Raw genomic sequence first — 18,879 nt, 5'->3', positions numbered from 1 at the left:
AGACATAGCAGATCATTGCCCTTGGTTGGTACTGTGCAAGACAATCTTGCTGCTCGCCTGTGATTCACTCACATCCAGCAAGGAGACCTAGCGCGCTCTCTTCACAACTCGGAAACACTTCTACAGCTTTATTACCTAGGCTCAAACCCCCAGGCACAAGTTAGCAGTTCTATTCATATAGGGAACCTAGGTGATCAAATGAATCATCCAATGTAGCCGATCTCTATTGACCTCACTCTTCTACTGCAGTTACGAAACACAAGCAAAGGCTTCTTTCTATGTATATGTGTATGTGTACAGGATTATCATCCAGATGCCAAAAGTACACGCAGGCCGGGCTTACAGTCTATAACATGCTGTTCTAATGCATCAACATCCGGCTCTCTGACTAACTTCTCCAACCACACCACATACTCAGATGCGGAAACAACCTCAGCCCCCCTCTTCACTTATTTCCCACCCTCAAGAAGCTCCTCCAAATCCTTCCTCTCACCACTATGGTGAACCATGTCATAAAACACGCCCCTTGCCTTATACAACTCCACCGGTCGGCCCGCCTCAACGACCCGTCCAGCCCCCATGACAACAACCGTATCATAGTCCGCAATCGTCCGCAAGCGGTGGGCAATCGTGACCAACGTGCGGTCGTCGCCGTCGCCATCGCCATTGACCTCCCTCCGCAGCACAGCCTGAATCCCTCTATCCGTCTCATAATCCATACTCGCCGTCGCCTCATCCAGCAACATCAACCTGCTGCCCCGTACCAGCGCGCGGCACAGCGAGAGAACCTGACGCTGACCATGGGAGAAGTTCTCGCCCTTGGCATTCACCACAGTCGACAGCGCCAACTTGGAGGAGTCATCGTCCCGCGCGACCACCGCCGCGTCGTCCGCGTCGGTATCCACGTCCGAAGAAGGCTGGTACTGGAACGAGGCGATCCCCTGACACGACTCGAGCGCCCTCTCGAGCACCGGCTCGGCAATCTTGCCCGTCGGGTCGAGGTTCGTCCTCAGCGTGCCGTTGAAGAGCACGGCCTCCTGCGGGATAATCGTCAACGCCTCGCGGAGGCGGCGGCGCGGGATCTTGGTGATGTCGATGCCGTCGTAGAGAATCTGTCCGGAGACGATGTGCGTGAAGCGCAGGAGGGAGAGGACGAGCGTGGATTTGCCGCTGCCGGTGCGGCCGACGATGGCGACGCGCTCGCCGGCGCGGAATTTGAGGTTGACGTCCGTGAGGATGTTGGGCCCGTCTTGGTCGTAGCGGATGGTGACGTTGCGGAACTCGATTTCGCCCGTCGCGGGCCAGGACTTGGGGATGACGTGGGTTGGGGTGTCGGTGTATTCGACTTGGCCTTCTTCCGGGTAGGATTCGTCGTCCTTTTCTTCGGTGTCGAGGCCGGCGTATTCCTTGATACGTACGAACTGTTCTTCGATGTTAGCCACCAGGACTCCTTACTCGCAAAAACATAGGGGGTGAAGGGATGCGCATGACTTACACTTTGCAGCTCAACCTCGAGATCGTTCATACTCCGGACGAGACCTAGGATAGTCTGACTCAAACCGGTCGCATTGTGCAGCGAGAAACCCACCAGACCGGCACCCACAAGACCGGCCTTGGACACGGCAATGATACCCGCGCTCAAGCCGACCAGGGCCGTGATGACATCGACGCGCATCGCGACCCACCGATTGCAGTTAAAGTGCGCCTCCGCCGCTCGAGACCAAACACGGAGCTTGTCTGCGAGGTTGTCGCCAAAGGTATCCGGCATCCCGGCCCGCGCGCGAATAATCGGCAGACCCGCGAGGGTGTCCGCAAACTGCGAAAAGATGGGCGACTGCGAGCTCGCGACGAGGCGCTTGATGGTGACGGCGGTGCGGGTGTAGATCTCGCCGACAACGAGGCCGCACGTGGACGCGACGGCGGCCGGCACGATGAAAATCGGCATGATGGAGCTGATGGCGAAGATGCGGATGACGAGCGCCAAGGAGCTCTCGAGAAAGGCGCGGAGCTGCGGGCTGACGCTGAGGTCGAGCGAGGACATGTCGCTCGAGAAGCGGTTGATGATGCGGCCGACGGGCGTCTTCTTGTACCAGCTCAGGGAGACGCGCATGACGGCGCGGATGAAGTCGTTGTGCAGCTTGCGGGCGGCGTGCCAGGCGCCGTTCTCGAAGACGAGGAAGACGGCGGCGTAGAGGACCGACTCGGTGACGGTGACGGCGGCGTAGATGCCGAGGTAGAAGGCGATGTCGACGGCCGTCTGCCTGTCGTAGGCGTCTACCCAGACCGAGAGCCAGAGGGTGCCGCCCATGACGGAGAGCTGGGAGAGGAGCATCAGGAACATGCAGAATACGGCGTAGCCTGGGCCGCCAAAGTAGGTCATGTACTTGAAGACTTGATTTCTTACTGTTAGCTTTGAATCTTTGAGGGTTGTTAGGGGGTCACACTTACACATTAAACGGGCGCTTTTCCCGCTGGCCTTCATCTCCTGAGCAACCACATCTTTGGTTCCCTTATCGACGGCGGCCTTTCTGGTGTCGTTGAGCGGATCCGTCTGCGTCTCGACTTCGGTATCCGAGTTGTCGGAGACTTCAGTGCTGCTCTCACCTTCAATATCCTTGGCGACAGCAACCGTGTGCCTGACGACGCCGATATTCTGCTCGACGTGCTTGACGGCACCGTCCTCGAGAGTCACGGCGACGTCGGCCTGAGCCGCAACCCAAGGCTGCTGCGCCACCAAGACCACGGTACGCCCCTTCAACAGATCAGAGCAGAAGCACCGCTCCCAAAGCGAGGCCGCCGTCTTGGCGTCGAGCGCCGAAAAGATGTCGTCGAGGAGCAACAGGGGCGCCTTGGAGTACAGCGCCCTAGCCAGCGCGACGCGCGCCTTCTGGCCACCGGAAAGAGACGCGCCGTTCTCGCCGACGACGGTCTGGTCGCCGGCGTCCAGCTCCCGCAGGTCGACAGGGAGACAACAGGCGTTGACGACGGCGTCGTAGCGCACGGGCTCGAGGGGGCTGTTGAAGAGGATGTTCTCCTTGATAGTGTCGTTTTGCAGCCACGACGTCTGCGACGCGAAAGCGACGTCCTTGGGCCGTGTAATGGTACCGCCCTCCTTGACCGTCTCACCCAGGATCGCGAGCAGCAGCGTCGTCTTACCGCTGCCGCTGACGCCCGAAACAACGTTGAGCCCGCCCTGGGCAAAGTCGATAGAGAGGTCTTTGAGCTGGAAGGAGGCTGTCTTGTTGCGTCGGAAGGTGGCGTCCTGGACGCGGAGGGGGCCCTCGGGGTACTCGTCGAGCGGCGTCGTGGTGGCGAAGTACCTGTCGAGGCGGCTAATGGCGATGGCGGCGCCGGTGATCTGGCGCGACATGAAGGCGACCTGGCCGACGTTGCGGCGGATCTGCTTGACGAGGTACGTCGTCGTGAAGGCCGTGGCGGCCGTCATTGGCTGCCCGCAGACGCCGACGTAGAGGGAGAACATTGTAATCATGGAGATGTAGGGCACAAGGGCGCTGATCTGGTTGAGCATGACGAACGACAGCGACACGCGCCAGAGGTCGCGCTGCTCGTTGGCGCGCGCGTCCTCGATGGTCTCGATGATGGCGTCCTCCCACGCGAAGTACTTGACGGCGCGGATAGAGGCGAGGTACTCGGAGACGAGCGAGATGCGGGAGTCCTGCGCGCGCCGAGCTTTGCGCGTCAGCCGGCCCATGAGCCGCGAGATGGTGACGGACACGGGCGCGGCGAGGAGGAGGATCAGCGTGCCCACGAGGGCAGGCCATCCGAGCATCCTGTACAGACCGATGACGGAGAGAATGGTGCCCACGGGCACACCTGTCCCGGCCATGACGACGTCGCGCGCGCCAAAAATGGCCTGCACGTCAGCCGCCATGAGGTTCGCCAGGCGCCCGGCCGACGTCGTGGACCGACCGGCCTCCTCATCCTTCTTGTTCTTCTTCTTATCCTTGTCCTTGTTGCTCTTGTCCCCAGCGCCGTCGGGCTTGGGCGCGAAAATGTCCTCCTCGAGCTCCATGGACCCCATGGCGCGGTGGTACAGCTCCTGCGTCAAGGCGGATCGCAGACGGACGACTAGACGGGTCGAAGTGAAGACGTACTGCTGGAACAGGACGGAGCGCGACAGCGGGCCGCAAAACATGAGCACGAGCCAGAGCCAGGGCTTGACGGACGCGCCATGGGGTTCCGCGAGGTAGCCCAGGAGGTGGTACAGGCCATAGGGGGCGACGAGCTCCGAGGCGTAGGCCGAGGAGATGTAAAAGGCCATGAGGTTGACCTCCTTGCGCAGCAGGTAAAAGAGCGTCCACGTCGTCGTGACGCCCCTGGCCCTCGCCTTCTTGATCCGCGCGAGAAGCAGCAGCGGCTCGTCGTACCAGGGCAGCTGGGGAAGGTCCTCGAGGACGACCTCGCCGGTGCGGGCGCCCTTCCACATGACGGGCGTGAGCCACTCGAACGTGAGGTAGTAGTTTGCCCAGCTGCACGTCTCCTCGGGCGCGGGCCCGCGCTTCTCGTAGTCCTCGGGCATGAGCACGTCGTTTGCGAGGGAGGGGGGCACCCATTCCCTGGGTGTGATGACGGAGAGGACCACGGCGGCGGCCAAGCTTGCGAGGCTACCCTTCACCGGCACCGCCACGAGGGCGCACTCAGACGAGACTTCGATGCAGGGCAGGGCGGAGGATGCAGCGAAGATGAGGAGCTCGAGGCCGAGGGCAAAGTTGACCTGGTGCAGGGCGACGTGCCGCCACTCGAGGTCGTTGACGAGCCTCGATAGGCCGAGGACGAGGGCGTAGGCGGCGACGACGGCGTTGAGCCAGGGTGTCTGGCCGCGGGTGGCCGCGAGGGCGAGGAAGGCTAGGGTAGAGGCGCGCAAGAGCTGAGCGAGGAGTTCCCATGGCCACCTGATGCTGGCGGCGCGGGCATTGGTTGTTGTGGTGGGTTGAGATGATGATGAGGGCTTGTTGCGGCGCTGGATGAGGCGTGAGGCAGTCCAGAGCACAGAGATGACGAGGACGAGGGCTTGAAGGTATCCCGAGTCGGCGATCTGGGTCACGTCGTTGATCCAGGGCAGTTCTGCATGGCTATTCGGGGTTTGTCAGTCATGTTCCCTTTCAACGTCTCCTCAGATACGTAGGAGCAACGGATGAAATTGGGAATGTCGACCACACGCTCTCACAGGCCCTCACCGAAGAGATGTGCAGAAAGCATTTGATGCCATAGATTCAGCAGGCTTTTGAATCGATGGATCCCGGAACTAAGTTCAGTCCCATAAGACTATCTGGTAGCAGTCTTTACATCCCATATCTAAACTCGGAATGCTTCCCCTCCCATAGCCATGTAGCGGTCAAGCATTCTGTATGCAACTCACCTCTGAGCAGTCGCCAGCAAGGTCTGGGACCGCAATCGCGCCTCAGCCGCGAGCGCAAAGACTCGCTGAGGTATGAGATCCATCATCGTCGGGGGCAGCGCAGCGAGAGCGATGTCCTCAACGCCGTAGTCTCACCTCTATTGGCGCTTCTCTCGATGTAGTATTCTTGACAACTACTGCGAGCACCACAGAGTGTCATGAGTGAGTCTGATGAAATGTCGTTGAAGTGAAGGATTGCAATTCGCTCGAGGTTCAGTCCCCCTCCTGAGAAGTAAGCCAGTATGCAGCCAAGAGTCCAAAAAAGACTACAGCAAAGAGCGAAGGTGCAGAGAAATATATCAACACATGTCAAGAAGGTATTCAAAGTAAGAAAGACGAAAGAGAATCCCGAGACGTTGTATTCGTAAGAAAGGTCGATTAGATACGGCGAGACAGGGGGGTCCCTAGTCTCCTAGGCTGTGCACCAGGTCTCGAGCAAATGGGAAACGGTCAATTGAAGGCCTTCTGCTGGGGGGTACCCCAGCTAGGCAGCCAGGACCTAGTTGGGATGCGTTCATCCTCATTGCTCAAATGCTCGTTTCGTCCATCCCTCTGGGGGTGTGTGGTTTGTGACGGGGAGGGGCCAATTGCTGAGAATGCGGGAATGATGACTGGACTGTAGGACTGGCAAGAATGCTAGCAGCTAATAAGATGGGGGGGGGGGGGCAGGGTCACCGGTTGCGAAAGCGGCATCCAGAGTGTTGCAATCCAACCCGACATGGGTCTTCTGCATGCCGCCCTTGGATTGACATACTTACCAGGTAAGGTACCGAATCCAAGGCCTAGCCCAACTGATCGTTATAATCAGCTCGATACACTTCAAAAGGTTCTCTCTCCAGTGCATTGCCTTTTCACAAGACTGCATTTTTGTAAGATGTACAAGCATCAAGTTCCCAGCAATAGAGCTATCGGGACAACTTTGCCGGTCTCGGGACCGCAAAGTGGGGCACCAAATTTGACCTTTCCAAACGTCGGGAGCGGATGCGGAATGGGGTTGCCGGCCGAAGCAAGCAGCCCCAGCAAGCCCATCCTACCTGTTGACGCCACTCCCGTCAGTGAAGTGGAATTTAAACCAAAGTCCCAAACATCAACGTACCAAAGTTCCTTATTAGATACGATTAGATACGAAGACCAAATTACCTAGGTATCCTAGAGTGGCCTTCCCTGATAAGAGCGCTTACTGACTCCAAATTCCTCAAAGACAATTTCCGTTCAAGACGTATTCCAAGTGTCACGACCATGCGGTCCCAAGGGTAATAATATGGGCGGGCACCCCCCCCCCCCCATTGCATCCCGTCCATCTAGTTCCCGTCCCTTGTAAAAAGCTTGGCATTTTAAAGGAACGAAGCTTTCTCGACTTCACACGGGAGAAACCATGGCCAGACTATCCCACTTGCTGGAAACGAATCGTCTTGGGGCATTGTGATTCATCAGAAATCTTTATAACCGTCACTGACTGCATCTCATGAAGTCTGTCTTCGCTCTACTTAATATCTTAATATGGCCTTTTTATCAATTCATCTCGCAAAGTACCTAGCAACGTAATTCATCATCCTGCAATACGCAATCATCAAAATGCAGCCACGGACATGTAATCACCTCCTCTCCATAGATCCCAACATCAAAACGCAGCAACACAGCGGCCGCCGCTTCAAATAACCACCCCTACACCATCTATTTATCCTACCCCCCAGCCTGTCAGCCTGCCTGACACCATCGGCATCTCGTCGCTCAAAATGGCAGGTTCAGTTCCCCTCACCACGTCCCATTGGATCATGACCGGCACCTTCGAGAGAGCCCATCGGCCTTTAGGGAGCCTGGAAAAGGCAATCATGTCATACACATCTTCTCTTGTCTACCCTCCATTTCCCTCCAGCCGTTTTAGCCGTGAATGTGTAGAATGTGCCACCTATCATGTAGAACGAGACCCAGGCAGCAACCACGTGCGAACTCGTCATTTTTTTTCTTCGAGATTTCATTCCTTGTTCATGAGAGCTGGATACTTTGGGCACATGAGTTATCATGGCGAGCTTTCCCAAGACTTGAGTCAACAATAAATCCATCTCTCACTCTACGAGACCATTTTCACAGGTTTGACAAACGACACATTGGCATATCAAGAGACGTATTAAATATACGTTTGATAATCTCTATCCCAAAACTAATCAAGTTCCTTCAAACACAATACACACTTTAGCCTCCTGGCCGTGGTAATCTGTCTTCGTGATATGTACTTTATGGGCGTTGAAACGTCTTCAAACGGCCCCTCTCTCCCTTCTCACGCTCCATGGTTCCCAGGCAAGGGAGAGAAAGAGATAGGTAGAGAGACCGATAAGTAGACGAGCACACTTCAACCACCCAGTATAAAAACGCCCCCAAAGCCAAAGCCTCAACGCACCCCCCATTGGGCTTCTTTGTTTCCCCCTCCCCAAAAACTTGTTTTGACGCCGTCAGGCAATGCAATTAATGAGCGCCTTCCCCACCATCTTGGTCTTTCCTTTCCTTTCATTTCCTCCTTCCATTCTTTCTCTCGTTCGTGTGTCGAGAGTCAAAACATTAAGGGAACCTCGCTGTCCAAAATAAAACATTAAATGAAGATGACGAACCCTCACGGGTTTAATCTGCCTTGATTGCTCTGTCCACACAGCGTCAGCTTCGTTCCAACGCAGTATAAAAAGAAGGAAGACGAAAAGCTTACCCATAAATCCTCCGAATAAACGCGTACGCGCTCAGGAATCCGACCGTCCCCGTGAGGAGACCATACACGCAGCACGCCATGAAACTATAGCTGAAGAACAGCATACTGCTCACGAACCCGGTAATGTGCAGCTTGAAAAAGTAGTACCACACGCAGTACAAGAAAACCCACACGGCGCTCCCGCCGCCGACGGCAAACGACTGCCACCACCAGTTGTAGTTCTCGGCGCACAGCCGGACGTAAATCGTCACGACCGTCACCTCGGCAATCGTCACAATCAAAATCACCGACACCACGGCCAGGAATCCAAACACGTAGTAGTAGCCGCTCTTATCCTGCCAAACGGACTGAAAAACGAAGAGCAGCTCGATGAAGATTACCGCAAACGGGATCAGCCCCGCGAGCAGGACAGACTGCCAGGACTTGATGTACCACGCCTGCCGGGGCACCTGGCGCGGCGCGACGCTCGTCTTGGTCGGGTGCTCCCATTTGGCGCTGCGGACAAAGCCGAACCAGGAGCCGGCGTAGACGAGGGGCACCTGGATGCAGAGCCAGAGGAAGATGATGGCGACGAGAGTGCCAAAGGGGATTGCCGTGCTTGAAGCCTGTGCCCAGACAAATAGGTTCAGGATAAAGACGATGCCAAAGAGAAGGCCGGGGAAGAGGACGGCGGTGACGAGCGCGTTCTTGCGGAAGTCCTGGCCGTCGAACGTCTTGTAGACGCGCGCAGAGAAGTAGCCCGAGAAGAGGCCGGCAAAGACGAAGAGACCGACGCCGACGCTGATGAAGCCGCCGCGGAAGCTTGGGTTGAGGACGCCGAGGGCGCTTAACAGAACGAGACCGACGGCCATGAAGAGCAGCTGCATGCCGGATCCGACGAGCGGGGCCAACAGGTAGCCGTGCCGGGGCGTCCGGAAGACGTCGGCGTGCAGCAGCTTCCAGCCAGTGACATCCTCGAGGGCCTCTTCGTCGGACGACACGTCGGCGTCGTTTTCGGCGTCAATTCCGGCTCCCTGGTCGAGTAGTCCGCCGGTTTTCTCGGAAAGCCTGGGGGATTTATTGCCGGTCGTCTTCTTGCGCTTCAGCTTTGGCTTGCCGTCCTCGAGGGGCACCTCCTTGTAGCCCTTGATGTCGGAGCGGATCGTTCTCGCGAGAATCATCAGGACGATGCCCGTGAGCAAGCCGCAGATAATGAGCGAGTTGACAATAGCTAGCCAGTGGATTTTTTGGCCCTCCTCCTGGTTGACAAAATACAGATCCCAGCGGCGCGACCACTCGATGTTGTTGTCCTCGCGGAAGTAGACGGAATAGGTGTAGGGCACGGTCAGCTTGGCGCCGTCGTCAGCGAGGTCTTCATCGTCGTCGGTAGCGGGGTGGTATGAGGAGGACTCGAGGTTCTGCTGCTGCTTCGGCGTCTCGGAGGACTTGTTCGGGGCGAGGTAGAGCTCAAAATTCTGGTCAATATTCTGCAAATCCGCGGGGCACCCGTTTTCGTCGCGCTTGTTATTGGGCCCGATGCTCTTGGGGTACACCTCGAAGCCAACAACGACTTTACCGCCGCGCTCGCCCGCCTTCCCAGGGGCCCTGCGCCAGCGAATGACAATGGTATGGTGGTTGTTGAGGAAGTAGCGCGGCTTGCCGCTATTGGCCGAGTAATCCGTGAAGCCGAGCTTGAAGCCGGCGGCGTAGTACTTGCGGCTCTTGTCGACGGTGACGAAGCTCGTGGCGCCGGGGAGGTTATCGACGATCCACTCGGTAACATAGCCGTCGTGCACCATGTCCTTTGCGCGGCGCATGTCCTTGCGGCTCATCTCGCGGTTGCACAGCAAGTTGCACGGCTTGTCCTGTCCGACGACCAGGTCAATGTCGGATGTCTTGATCCTGTCGCCGCGGAGGACCTCGCCGAGGTTCAAGGGGATACTCTGTCCGCTAAGCAGTCCCGTGCCGGGTTTGCGCTGGCCCGTCGGCGGGCACACGAAGGGGAGGTCGTAGTAGGCATACTGCAGCTGGGTGTTGTCGGAGTAGACCTTGTTCACGAGTAAGGGTACCTGCTCGCCATCCTTATAGCTCTTGATCGACCAGCCTATAGTTTATTCCGAGGTATAGTCAGCGGACAATTGCTCGAGCGAGAGAGAGGTGTTTGAGATCATGAGCTGGGAGTTCTTTCTGAGGGCGGCGAACCTGGAATGTAGAATGCGTCGGCTGGTGCGGCGAGCAACAGGGAGACGAGGCACCCCAAGCCGGCCTTGAGCACCTGTCGCATTGTAATTAGGTTCGGTATTTGCGAGTTCGTCGTCGTTGTCGAATTATATCCGCAAAGACCGTCTCGGCGAAGTTTGTGTAAGTGGTAAAAGAGGTGACCTGATAAGATGGGCGACCTGTCCTCTGTGGTTGTAGTTGTGGTTCAATCGGGGTACCTTTCCGGCTTGGAGGGAATTGAAGGACAATTGAAGATAAAATTAGCCAAGTCAGGAACGCAATCAAGGTAAGACGAGTCCGGTCGCGTTCAGGTTCAGTCGAGGGTCCGTGGCTGCACGGTGTCTCTTTCCGCGCCACGCCGCCGCCGCAAATGGGTGGGAGGGCGGAATCCAAAAAATTGGATCGGACTGGGCTGCGCAGAAGTGCCGTCCCCCAAAGGATCGCAAGAGGAGGAATCTCGGGGTGGTAAAAGGTGAGGTGAGGTGAGGTAAGCTGAGGTGGAAACGAGTGGAATCGGTACCAAGTACCCAGGAAAGAAGTCTAAAGGTAAATTGTCAAGTATCAAGCTTCGAAATCTAGAACTCTCCCGTCTTGTCGGGAATTGACGCAAGCGAGCCCGCTGTCGGCCGTTGACGTTTTTGTTTCGAAACGGGGTCCAACCTTGAAAGAGATGGTGAGGATGAGAGGGCGAGTTGAGGTGTTGTTGTTAGAAGTAGGCAGGTTAAGTGGCGGTAGACGATAGACGCAGCACGGGGGGAAGAGGGACAAGAGGGATACAAAGACACACACTCCAGATGGAAGGGGGGAGGGGAAGAGAGGGGATGAAGAGGCAATTGGAAGAAACCGAGGACGTTGACGGGATGCAGCTGGCGGGACGGAATCGGCGGGAAATAAGACCAGTTCACAAGGGGGGAGGAGATGGAGAGAGAGCATGGGAATGGGAATGGAAATGGGAGATTCACTGGGATTGCATGGCATGAGCACATGGGCTGCGAGCGTGGGGATGGATGGTCGGGATGGGGGGATCGATGATGTGCGCACGGTTCAAGACCACTTTACGAGCCCACTGAGAGGTGAAGGAAGCATCGATCAGAGAGAGGCCCGGAATAATTCATAAATTGCTTTTAATCATTCAACCTCAATCTGAGATGCCGTCTTCCAGCGTAGCATCGCGGCCGTCGAGTGCCACCCATCCCTCACTGGAGTCCCCATCCGGCATCTGGGGGGAGAACCTCTCTTCCCCTCTCTTCTCTTCCACAGATGATACTTGCCTTGCCTTACATTGCATATTTGTAGCTGTGTACTTCTAGTGTAAAGTAAGGTAAGGTAGGCACGCTTCCCTACGCGCTTCGGTTCCTATCTCGCGCCTGCCAAGACCAACACGTCTCTCAATGGGAAGCGCAAGACATGAGCGGGAAGGCTTATCGCGATTCACCAATACTCATCCGTATGCGTACCTTGAAATTCTTGACAAGACTCTTTGCCCAATCCCGTGAACGCAAGCGGTAGTACAGACATTTCTGCAGGTAGATATGTAGGTTGCTCGCGGTTCACCCCCAAGACCCTCCAAAAACCAGGCGGGAAGTACGCCCCAACCCCTATATCTGCCGCCGCCCGCTGTCCCGCCGCACCAATCAACATCTGCTGTTGGGGAAGCTAAATCCAACCGACACGAGGGGTTCACTTTTTGGGGCAGGTTGCAGCCAAGATGAAAGGGGTGTCGGCGTCGTCACGTGTAGTTCCATTGTGATTTGTGCATTGCTTGTATTTTACAGAATGGGATATCTAAATAAGTAAGGAAAAAAATATTCACATTTAAGGAGATGGAGGAATGGTTATTATTTGTGCACAGCTTACCTCAGAACTTGCGCCTCAGCCTCATCCTCAGCTTCGCAAGCCCTTGGACTCGCGAGTCACCGCACTAGAAACGATGCCATGTGGAAACAGACGATCGATCTTATTTAGTGTGGGCAGTTTACGCGGCTCCCGCTCCCCTTAGTCAAGGTACTAACAATAGAAACACAAGAACAAACCACATCTGTCTCGTAGACGATCGCTCCCTTTCTCTCGAACAAACGCCTTCGGGAGAGTGGGCTGTTCAACAATGACAGGCCGGGTGTTGAAACCACCCAGATATCGTCATCTTTCTCCATTCCCAATGTCACGGGGTTACAGCATGCAGTGATGCAGCTTACCAGTCAGTTTGCCAGCTTGTGCCGGATAATCTACCCCCACATTTCCTCCCCAAATGCCCCCATTTGCCCAGTGACCTTCCAGTCCGAGCTTCTTGGGAAAATCATGCTGAGCGTCTGGGGCAAAAAAGCAGGGAAAAAGCGGGATAGCAGCAAAAACTCCACCGCAATCTTAGCACTGGAAGCAACAGGGGGGGATGGAAACGATTCAATGGGCCTAGAACGTTCAGAGTGTCCGGCGCGGCACGGCGGCTCCTTTCTGCCGTCTTTGTCTCCGCCCCTGCCCGTCTTCCGGCCCTGGCTTTTTCGCTGCCGGACCCCCTTCACCCCCGCCCCATCATTCCGTCCCGTCTCCGGGGTGCCACACTGCCCCGGGGTCGTCTTCTCTTGGCACTTCGGCTTGGAGATGAGTTAGGCTTCTGATTGCGAGTCGTACGGCCCATGTCAGAGCAGGACATTGTTCGGGTCCAAAGAAAACCAGCTGAGATCGGACCAAACCTCCCAACCCATTTTCTCCGTCCAGGGGTGATTCTCACCCTCTTATACGCGCCAAGACAATCTTACTCTTCTCAAAAATCAGTATCAAGAAAAGTAAGTAGGCAGACCACACCCAGTTGAAGAACCAGTTGACTGAGGTGGTCGACGTTATGCACAGTAGCCCAGATTTGAGTGACATTGCCATATTATTACTAAGTATTGATGTGTTCATCCAATTTGCCTCTTGCTCTTTGGGTATCTTCAATTCCAACAGACAATGTTTCCAAGTAACAACAGAAAACTCTCAATCGAAGCGTCCCAAATTTTAATGTCCAAGACTCCGCTAGCCCACCAGCTCAATTTTCTACTGGTATCATCACCCTCGAAACAAAGGAACAAAGGAAATTGCTGTAAAGGGGTATCGTGCGCAAAACCCCCCATAAGTCGTAATTCGTCAATGCAAGGAAACAAAAGCTCAAGCTGCAAGAACATCAAGCAGCAGAGACCTCGCCTCGCCTTGCAGACAAGTCGCCATAGCTAGGCAGCACGGAAGTGCCCTGGAATTCGGGTGCGGGCTGTTGCAACAATCTCGGCCGGAGGAAAGCGTCCGCGTCCGCTTCCTCTTGCTGCGCCATCACAGCTTCGAAGGTGGGAAGGCCCATGTCAAGTGAATCGAGCTGCATGGGCGGCTCGAGAGCGACTTGCAGAGGGATGTTCAAGTTGATCTTGGAATCGCCAACGACAATGGTCAACTGCAGCGTGTAGGTGCGGGAGATGAGGCAGGCGTGAAAAGTCGGAATAAAGGTCTTTCGGGCTGTGGGCAGCTTGAAAGGAATCTGGAGAGCGGCCTTGTGGAAGATGGGAGAGGAGCGGTGCTTGCTCGAGCGGCGGCTGTTGCTCTGACGCTGGCTGTCCGAGTCGGAGGGACTGCCTTCACGCATGCCATCGCTGGAGTATCCGGAATCGCGGCGGGCGGTGGAGGCCAGCTGCTGGCGCCAAGCAACCTTGTCGACTGATGTCGAGAAGAGGGAAACGGAGGTTTGATATGCGAGCTGCTGGGTCATGGCATATGCCTCTTGGCTGTTTCCCATGTTGGGGAGTGATGACATGGGCGTTGCGCCATACCAGGTCTGAGCTTGGATCTTGGCCGAGACGGTGCTGACCTTGGGAGGCAGGATATCGGCGGAGGTAGGCTCAAAGTTGAGGTTGACCAAGACTGAGCCCTCGGAGGCTCCGCGGCCATCGGCAGTCAGGTAGGCGGCACCAGGCTGAGCGGTTGCAGCTGTGACAGTGCCCTGCTTGGAGGAGAAAATGTTCTTGCGAATGGTCTTGGTCTTGCTGAGGGCGTAGTTCTTGTCCTGCTTGGTGATGTTCAGAGGCGGGTCCTCGGGGGATCGAGGGAGGACTTTGATGTGGTGGGTGTCCTCCATGACCTTGATCGGCTTTCCACCGAGCTCGTCCTGTCGCACAACGCGGGCCTTGATGACATACTGGACCTGGGCCATGTCGGGGGCCATGTCGTCCCTCTCCCAGCCGCCCATGGTCGGGGGCAGACGCATGTGGTAGTCTTGGATGTAGTCGTACTGAGCCTTGTGAGTGCAAGCACTCATTGTCAGTTGGTGGGGGATGACGAAGTTGAAGGGAATGGTGTAAGCCCTGCCGGCCTCGAAAATCCGGGGTACGGGGTAGGCGGAAGTGGGAATGGGCATCTCGAGCTTCAAAAAGGTGTGGGAAGAGAGCTGAGGAATCTGAACGGCGTCGAGGCGAGTCCTCGAGATGCCGATGAGGATGATCTGAACGAAATCGAATCGGCTGTCATGGCTGGGCGTGATTGTGACCTCTCCAGAAATGGGGCTGCCCGAGGTGTAGACCTTGGAGCTGTAGTGGTCGTTGATCTTGACCTCGATGCTCTGCTTCCTGGTGGAAGCAGGCTGTCGGGCAAAGGAGATGACGGAGCTCATGTCACTGTGGCTCGACATTTTGGCTGATTGATGGGTAGATGGAGCTGGTTGGGTGTGACGATGACGATGGTGGGAATGTCCCCGAGGTGGGGTGCGTAGCTTATATGTATGTAGACGAAGGCTTGAGTGAAGATCCCCCAGGTATTAGATGGGAACCAGATGGAGTCTTGTAAGTGACGATATGGTAATGAAACCAAGTTGAAAGCCTGTGAGTGGTACGGAGAAATATAGACATTTCCATGACAAAAGGGTGGGCGAGGCGTGTCTCTTTAAGGTCGGGTCAACGTCAAGGATGGGAAGGGAGTAGATGGATGGGCAGGAGTGCAATGCAGCGTGTTTGTTTGACTCGACTCCCGTCGACTTGAGCAGATCCATGGCAGCAAACGCCAGGGCCGGAAACAACCTGGAAACCCTCCACCGTCGACGTCTTCCTCGCACTTGCAAAGGGCGGGCTCCTCATCCTCAGCCTGCGTGATGGAGGGAGGTGGGAAACGTACCGGTACCTGGCCAAGGTACATGAGGTACTCGGATGAGGTACCGACATTTTGAGAGTGGGTGGGTGGTGGGTGGCAGGCAGGTGCCCAGGCGGGAGACTCACGGTTGCACGGGCAGTGGCCGAGACGGGAACTTGAACTCCAGCCTGCTGTTGACCGGTTGTTCAGTGTGTTTAGCGTGCAAAGGAAGGTGGAAAGTGGAGAAGAAGACAGCAGAAAGACAAAATCTGAAGGATAGGATCCACTAGAATGGTGGATGCCATGGCGGATGACTGGCGCTCCCAAAGGCGAGCTTGGGTGCTTGGTCTTGACAAGTGACGCCCTTCCTGTCGAGCTTACCTTATACAATTATACGCTAGAGACGTCCCCAGTACTGTAGGGCATCCTCCAACTTCCATTCCCTCTGTAAGGTAGGTAGGTAGACTGTGTAACTGTACGGAGTAGCCCACCGGTTGTTGGTCGCAACTAGGTGGAGACTCCGAGACTCCGACCCTCAAAACGTCGCCAGCGTGCAAGAGAACGGCGTGAAAGGCGTGAATGGCAGCTATGACTCCGTCTGCTGCTCCGCAACTTCTCTGGGCCATCCAGGTTTCTCGTCACAGGTTTCCCATTATAACTTAGGTACCTTAGTATTGGATACCTGTTCAAGGTATGTTAGCTACCTTTCCAAGGTAAGCTCATTGAAGATGTCTCTGCATCAAAGTCCATTGTTGCACAGAGAGGGATTCAGCTGCAACAGACCCTGATTTCCAATGCTCCAAATGATGCCATGTAGACCATGCAAGACGAGACGCATCCAACCCCAGGCTCACAAGTAAAGGTACATTACACAGCAATGCCTCTGTTGTCTCTCCCTGCCGTTTCAAAATTAAAGGCTGCTTAGAATTCTTTGAGATTGGTAATCTAAGGTTGGGAATCTCAGATTCAACTTTACTAGCGTGTCGCACTTGCTCGCCAAAAGAGTCATCATGTCAACTTGGACGTCGTGGAAAGGCGCGAGACCCGCTTTAAAATGACAAGAACCGAGCAAGACCCTTTGACTGGACCTTCCTTCACCATATCACGGCGCCGATGATCGGCAGGTGCTCCTTGCAATGCACCTCCCTCACTGACCATACCTTACTTTGGCAAGAACGAGACAGCAATTCCCGGCTGGTGCTAACCTCCCGATGCTTGGTGAGGCGGTAAGGCATGGAAAGCACCTCAATAGTGTCTGAATCAAGGGAAACTTTCATCTTCCCGGCCGATGCTTCTGACATGCACCTCCACCCACTCGGATTCCCGGCCATCGCCAACGGAACCCGGCTCAAGCCTCTGGTACAGTCAGTCTGCTGACATGACGGACCAATTTGGACCCTGATGACTGTGACGCCAGCGCCAGCCAACTAGTGAAAGCTCAAGTCTCTCGCCGATCCCATACTCGAATTGAAAATTGGCAACGTCTGCGCAAAACCAGTGTAAACATCACGCAGCCCGCCTAGGCACTGGCTGCAACCTTGGCCGAGAACCTGTCGTGCTTCCGGTACTCTCATGCATTCTCAGACCACTGACATGGCTCGATACGCCCTACTGCCGTCACGCTGTCGTCCGACACCAAGAGATAGTCAGCCGAATCTCCCAGCGCCCTACCGGATGACATTGACGCAAAAGACAAAGACCGCACTAACACCTGCTCACAACAATGTTTACTTGCAATGTCGCAGACCACTGCTCTCGGAGCTCCAACGGAGCCGTGCCAGCCTCCAGCCGTTGCCATCTCCAGACTGGGGAATGGGGAATCAGAATAGAGCTAAGAGAGCCGCCCCCGCGACACCACGCAAGAAGCAACTCAAACCGAGGGTGATGCGGGCACGCGGGGAGCAATCATGGGATTCAAGATCCGCGACCCCAGCAATCTGCCAACGGCTGCAGCGAGCCAACGTCCAAACTGTTACACTGTTATCTGCCTCCCTGCGGCCTGCCACTTCCTCCAACACCACGCTGTGATAAGACGCACGAGACAGCAGGAGAACCACGGCCGGGCAGCCAGTGGCATACTTTCCAGCCTGCTGCCGAGGAGAAGTTTTGTTAGGTTCATTGTTCTTCAGTGATCGACCCCAATCGCGTCGCCAGTCCGACACCGCTGTCCCAATCAGCAGCTTGAACTCGCTCTACCACCCTCCACGACCACTGCAGGCAAGGGTGGGAGATTTCCTTTCCAAGCATTTCACTTCGTCATGGCTGCGATACGCAGTCATACGCACCAGGCGTATTTTCAAGCATGGGAGCAGGTGTGTCGTTGGTTGAAAAATTCCAAGCCCGTCGAATAGACAAGGGCGGCCTGGGTAAACTGACAAAGGGTACAAGCACACGACAAGTACAGCAAGTATCGCAAGTACCTCTACCTCGATTCAATCGTTTTCACCCTCAAACACACGCGAGGTGGATATCGCAATCCAATGGACAAACGACGTGGATGAGAAGAAAAAACTAATTCTGTTGCAAAGTTCGCAGAAACACACGACAACCGGCTGGGCTTTACGTACACGGAATCGATGTCTAATGAGATCCATCCAGGGGCGCGGCGCTTTGCCTTTAGGTGCCTGGCGGCTGTTGCTGGCATTACACGAGATCCATGCCATCGGGTCCCCTTGACGTACACGGTCGAAAGTGGACTCCCGCGGCGGAGGCACATCGGCCACCCGGTTCGGCCTCCCGTTAGCGGTCGATGCGCTCTGTCAAGCCGGTGGATCCCCCGGTGGTCTGGGGCCTTGCAGGTTGCCCTGATCCATCCCAAGGGTGCGCTTATGGGGGCGTGCCTCGCGAGTTCTTAACGTTAGGGGACGCCGAAAGTAATGAGATCCATCAGAGCTACGACCATGACCATCGTGAAGTGAAAATTTTACACTCGATCCCACGCTTTCAAAATTCCAAAGGTCTCGAATGGCCACTCGTAGCCTCGCCAAGGTAGTGGCCGCATGGACCATTGGATGGCACACACACCATGGAACATGCAAAAGAACAAACAGAGAGAAGCCATTACTGTCACATCACGAATCGTCAACCAATTCGGGAACTGGAGGAGAGAACCCGGAGAGTACAGCTGACCACGTTGCAGCCTAACCAGGAGCGCAATTGGATGTCAAGCAATAACAGCCACACGACGATGGTGAGCTTATGACTGATGAGATCCATCCGGGCGATGACGCTAGAATGCATGGAACGCTTGAATGGAAGGCTGGAACGAGCCAAGTACGTCAGGCCAAGGCACGGGAGCAAGCGGATCTTGAAAAGTTGAGACAAGACAGCTTGAGGCTCCATCGCGGAACAGAATGGGGCTCTTCGGGTTACAGTCTACGGCGCATCACTGCCTGCAATGCTGCATGGCCATGCTGTGCGGCTCCTTTGTGAGCAGCAGCTAGAGCCGCCGTGAGGTTCTGATCGACTGATCCTAACCAGG

The 18,879-nt window shown here is 55.8% G+C and overlaps 4 protein-coding genes across 4 annotated transcripts; 1 reads left to right on the top strand and 3 right to left on the bottom strand.

Moving 5' to 3' along the window:
• Window positions 1-249: 249 nt before the first annotated feature.
• BDZ83DRAFT_716298 (ABC transporter type 1, transmembrane domain-containing protein) lies at window positions 250-5,463 on the bottom strand (the record flags this gene model as incomplete). Its single annotated transcript, XM_060511840.1, is given in 10 exon segments — window positions 250-276; window positions 972-1,421; window positions 1,496-2,391; window positions 2,449-2,485; window positions 2,495-2,551; window positions 2,564-2,653; window positions 2,663-2,680; window positions 2,693-2,722; window positions 2,735-5,093; window positions 5,381-5,463. Coding segments are annotated over 10 exon segments (4,047 nt in total).
• A 624-nt stretch (window positions 5,464-6,087) lies between these two features.
• Window positions 6,088-7,039, top strand: BDZ83DRAFT_605232 (uncharacterized protein). The gene is made up of 2 exons (XM_060507327.1): window positions 6,088-6,180; window positions 6,228-7,039. The coding sequence occupies exon 2, from the start codon at window positions 6,294-6,296 to the stop codon at window positions 6,561-6,563; it is 270 nt and encodes an 89-aa protein (XP_060369532.1). The 5' UTR covers window positions 6,088-6,180; window positions 6,228-6,293; the 3' UTR covers window positions 6,564-7,039.
• Window positions 7,040-7,755: 716 nt separating this feature from the next.
• On the bottom strand, window positions 7,756-10,628 carry BDZ83DRAFT_33087 (endomembrane protein 70). Its single transcript, XM_060502413.1, has 3 exons — window positions 10,299-10,628; window positions 8,118-10,200; window positions 7,756-8,054 (listed from the first exon to the last, which is right to left on the bottom strand). The coding sequence occupies exons 1-3, from the start codon at window positions 10,378-10,380 to the stop codon at window positions 8,036-8,038; spliced, it is 2,184 nt and encodes a 727-aa protein (XP_060369531.1). The 5' UTR covers window positions 10,381-10,628; the 3' UTR covers window positions 7,756-8,035.
• Window positions 10,629-13,077: 2,449 nt separating this feature from the next.
• Window positions 13,078-15,454, bottom strand: BDZ83DRAFT_605227 (arrestin). The gene has a single exon (XM_060507326.1). The coding sequence runs from the start codon at window positions 14,962-14,964 to the stop codon at window positions 13,477-13,479; it is 1,488 nt and encodes a 495-aa protein (XP_060369530.1). The 5' UTR covers window positions 14,965-15,454; the 3' UTR covers window positions 13,078-13,476.
• Between the last annotated feature and the right edge of the window lie 3,425 nt (window positions 15,455-18,879).

This window comes from Colletotrichum acutatum (assembly GCF_030867785.1).
Source record: "Colletotrichum acutatum strain CBS 112980 chromosome Unknown BDZ83scaffold_11, whole genome shotgun sequence".
Lineage (NCBI taxonomy): Eukaryota > Fungi > Ascomycota > Sordariomycetes > Glomerellales > Glomerellaceae > Colletotrichum > Colletotrichum acutatum.
This window is presented reverse-complemented; position numbering and strand designations above follow the sequence as displayed.

Excerpts from the sequence above, each read along its gene's own strand:
- BDZ83DRAFT_605232 (XM_060507327.1), top strand. The coding sequence starts at position 6,294 with ATGTACAAGCATCAAGTTCCCAGCAATAGAGCTATCGGGACAACTTTG.
- BDZ83DRAFT_33087 (XM_060502413.1), bottom strand. The coding sequence starts at position 10,380 with ATGCGACAGGTGCTCAAGGCCGGCTTGGGGTGCCTCGTCTCCCTGTTG. Across the intron at positions 10,201-10,298 it reads CGACGCATTCTACATTCCAG|GCTGGTCGATCAAGAGCTAT; the intron begins GTTCGCCGCCCT and ends AATAAACTATAG.
- BDZ83DRAFT_605227 (XM_060507326.1), bottom strand. The coding sequence starts at position 14,964 with ATGTCGAGCCACAGTGACATGAGCTCCGTCATCTCCTTTGCCCGACAG.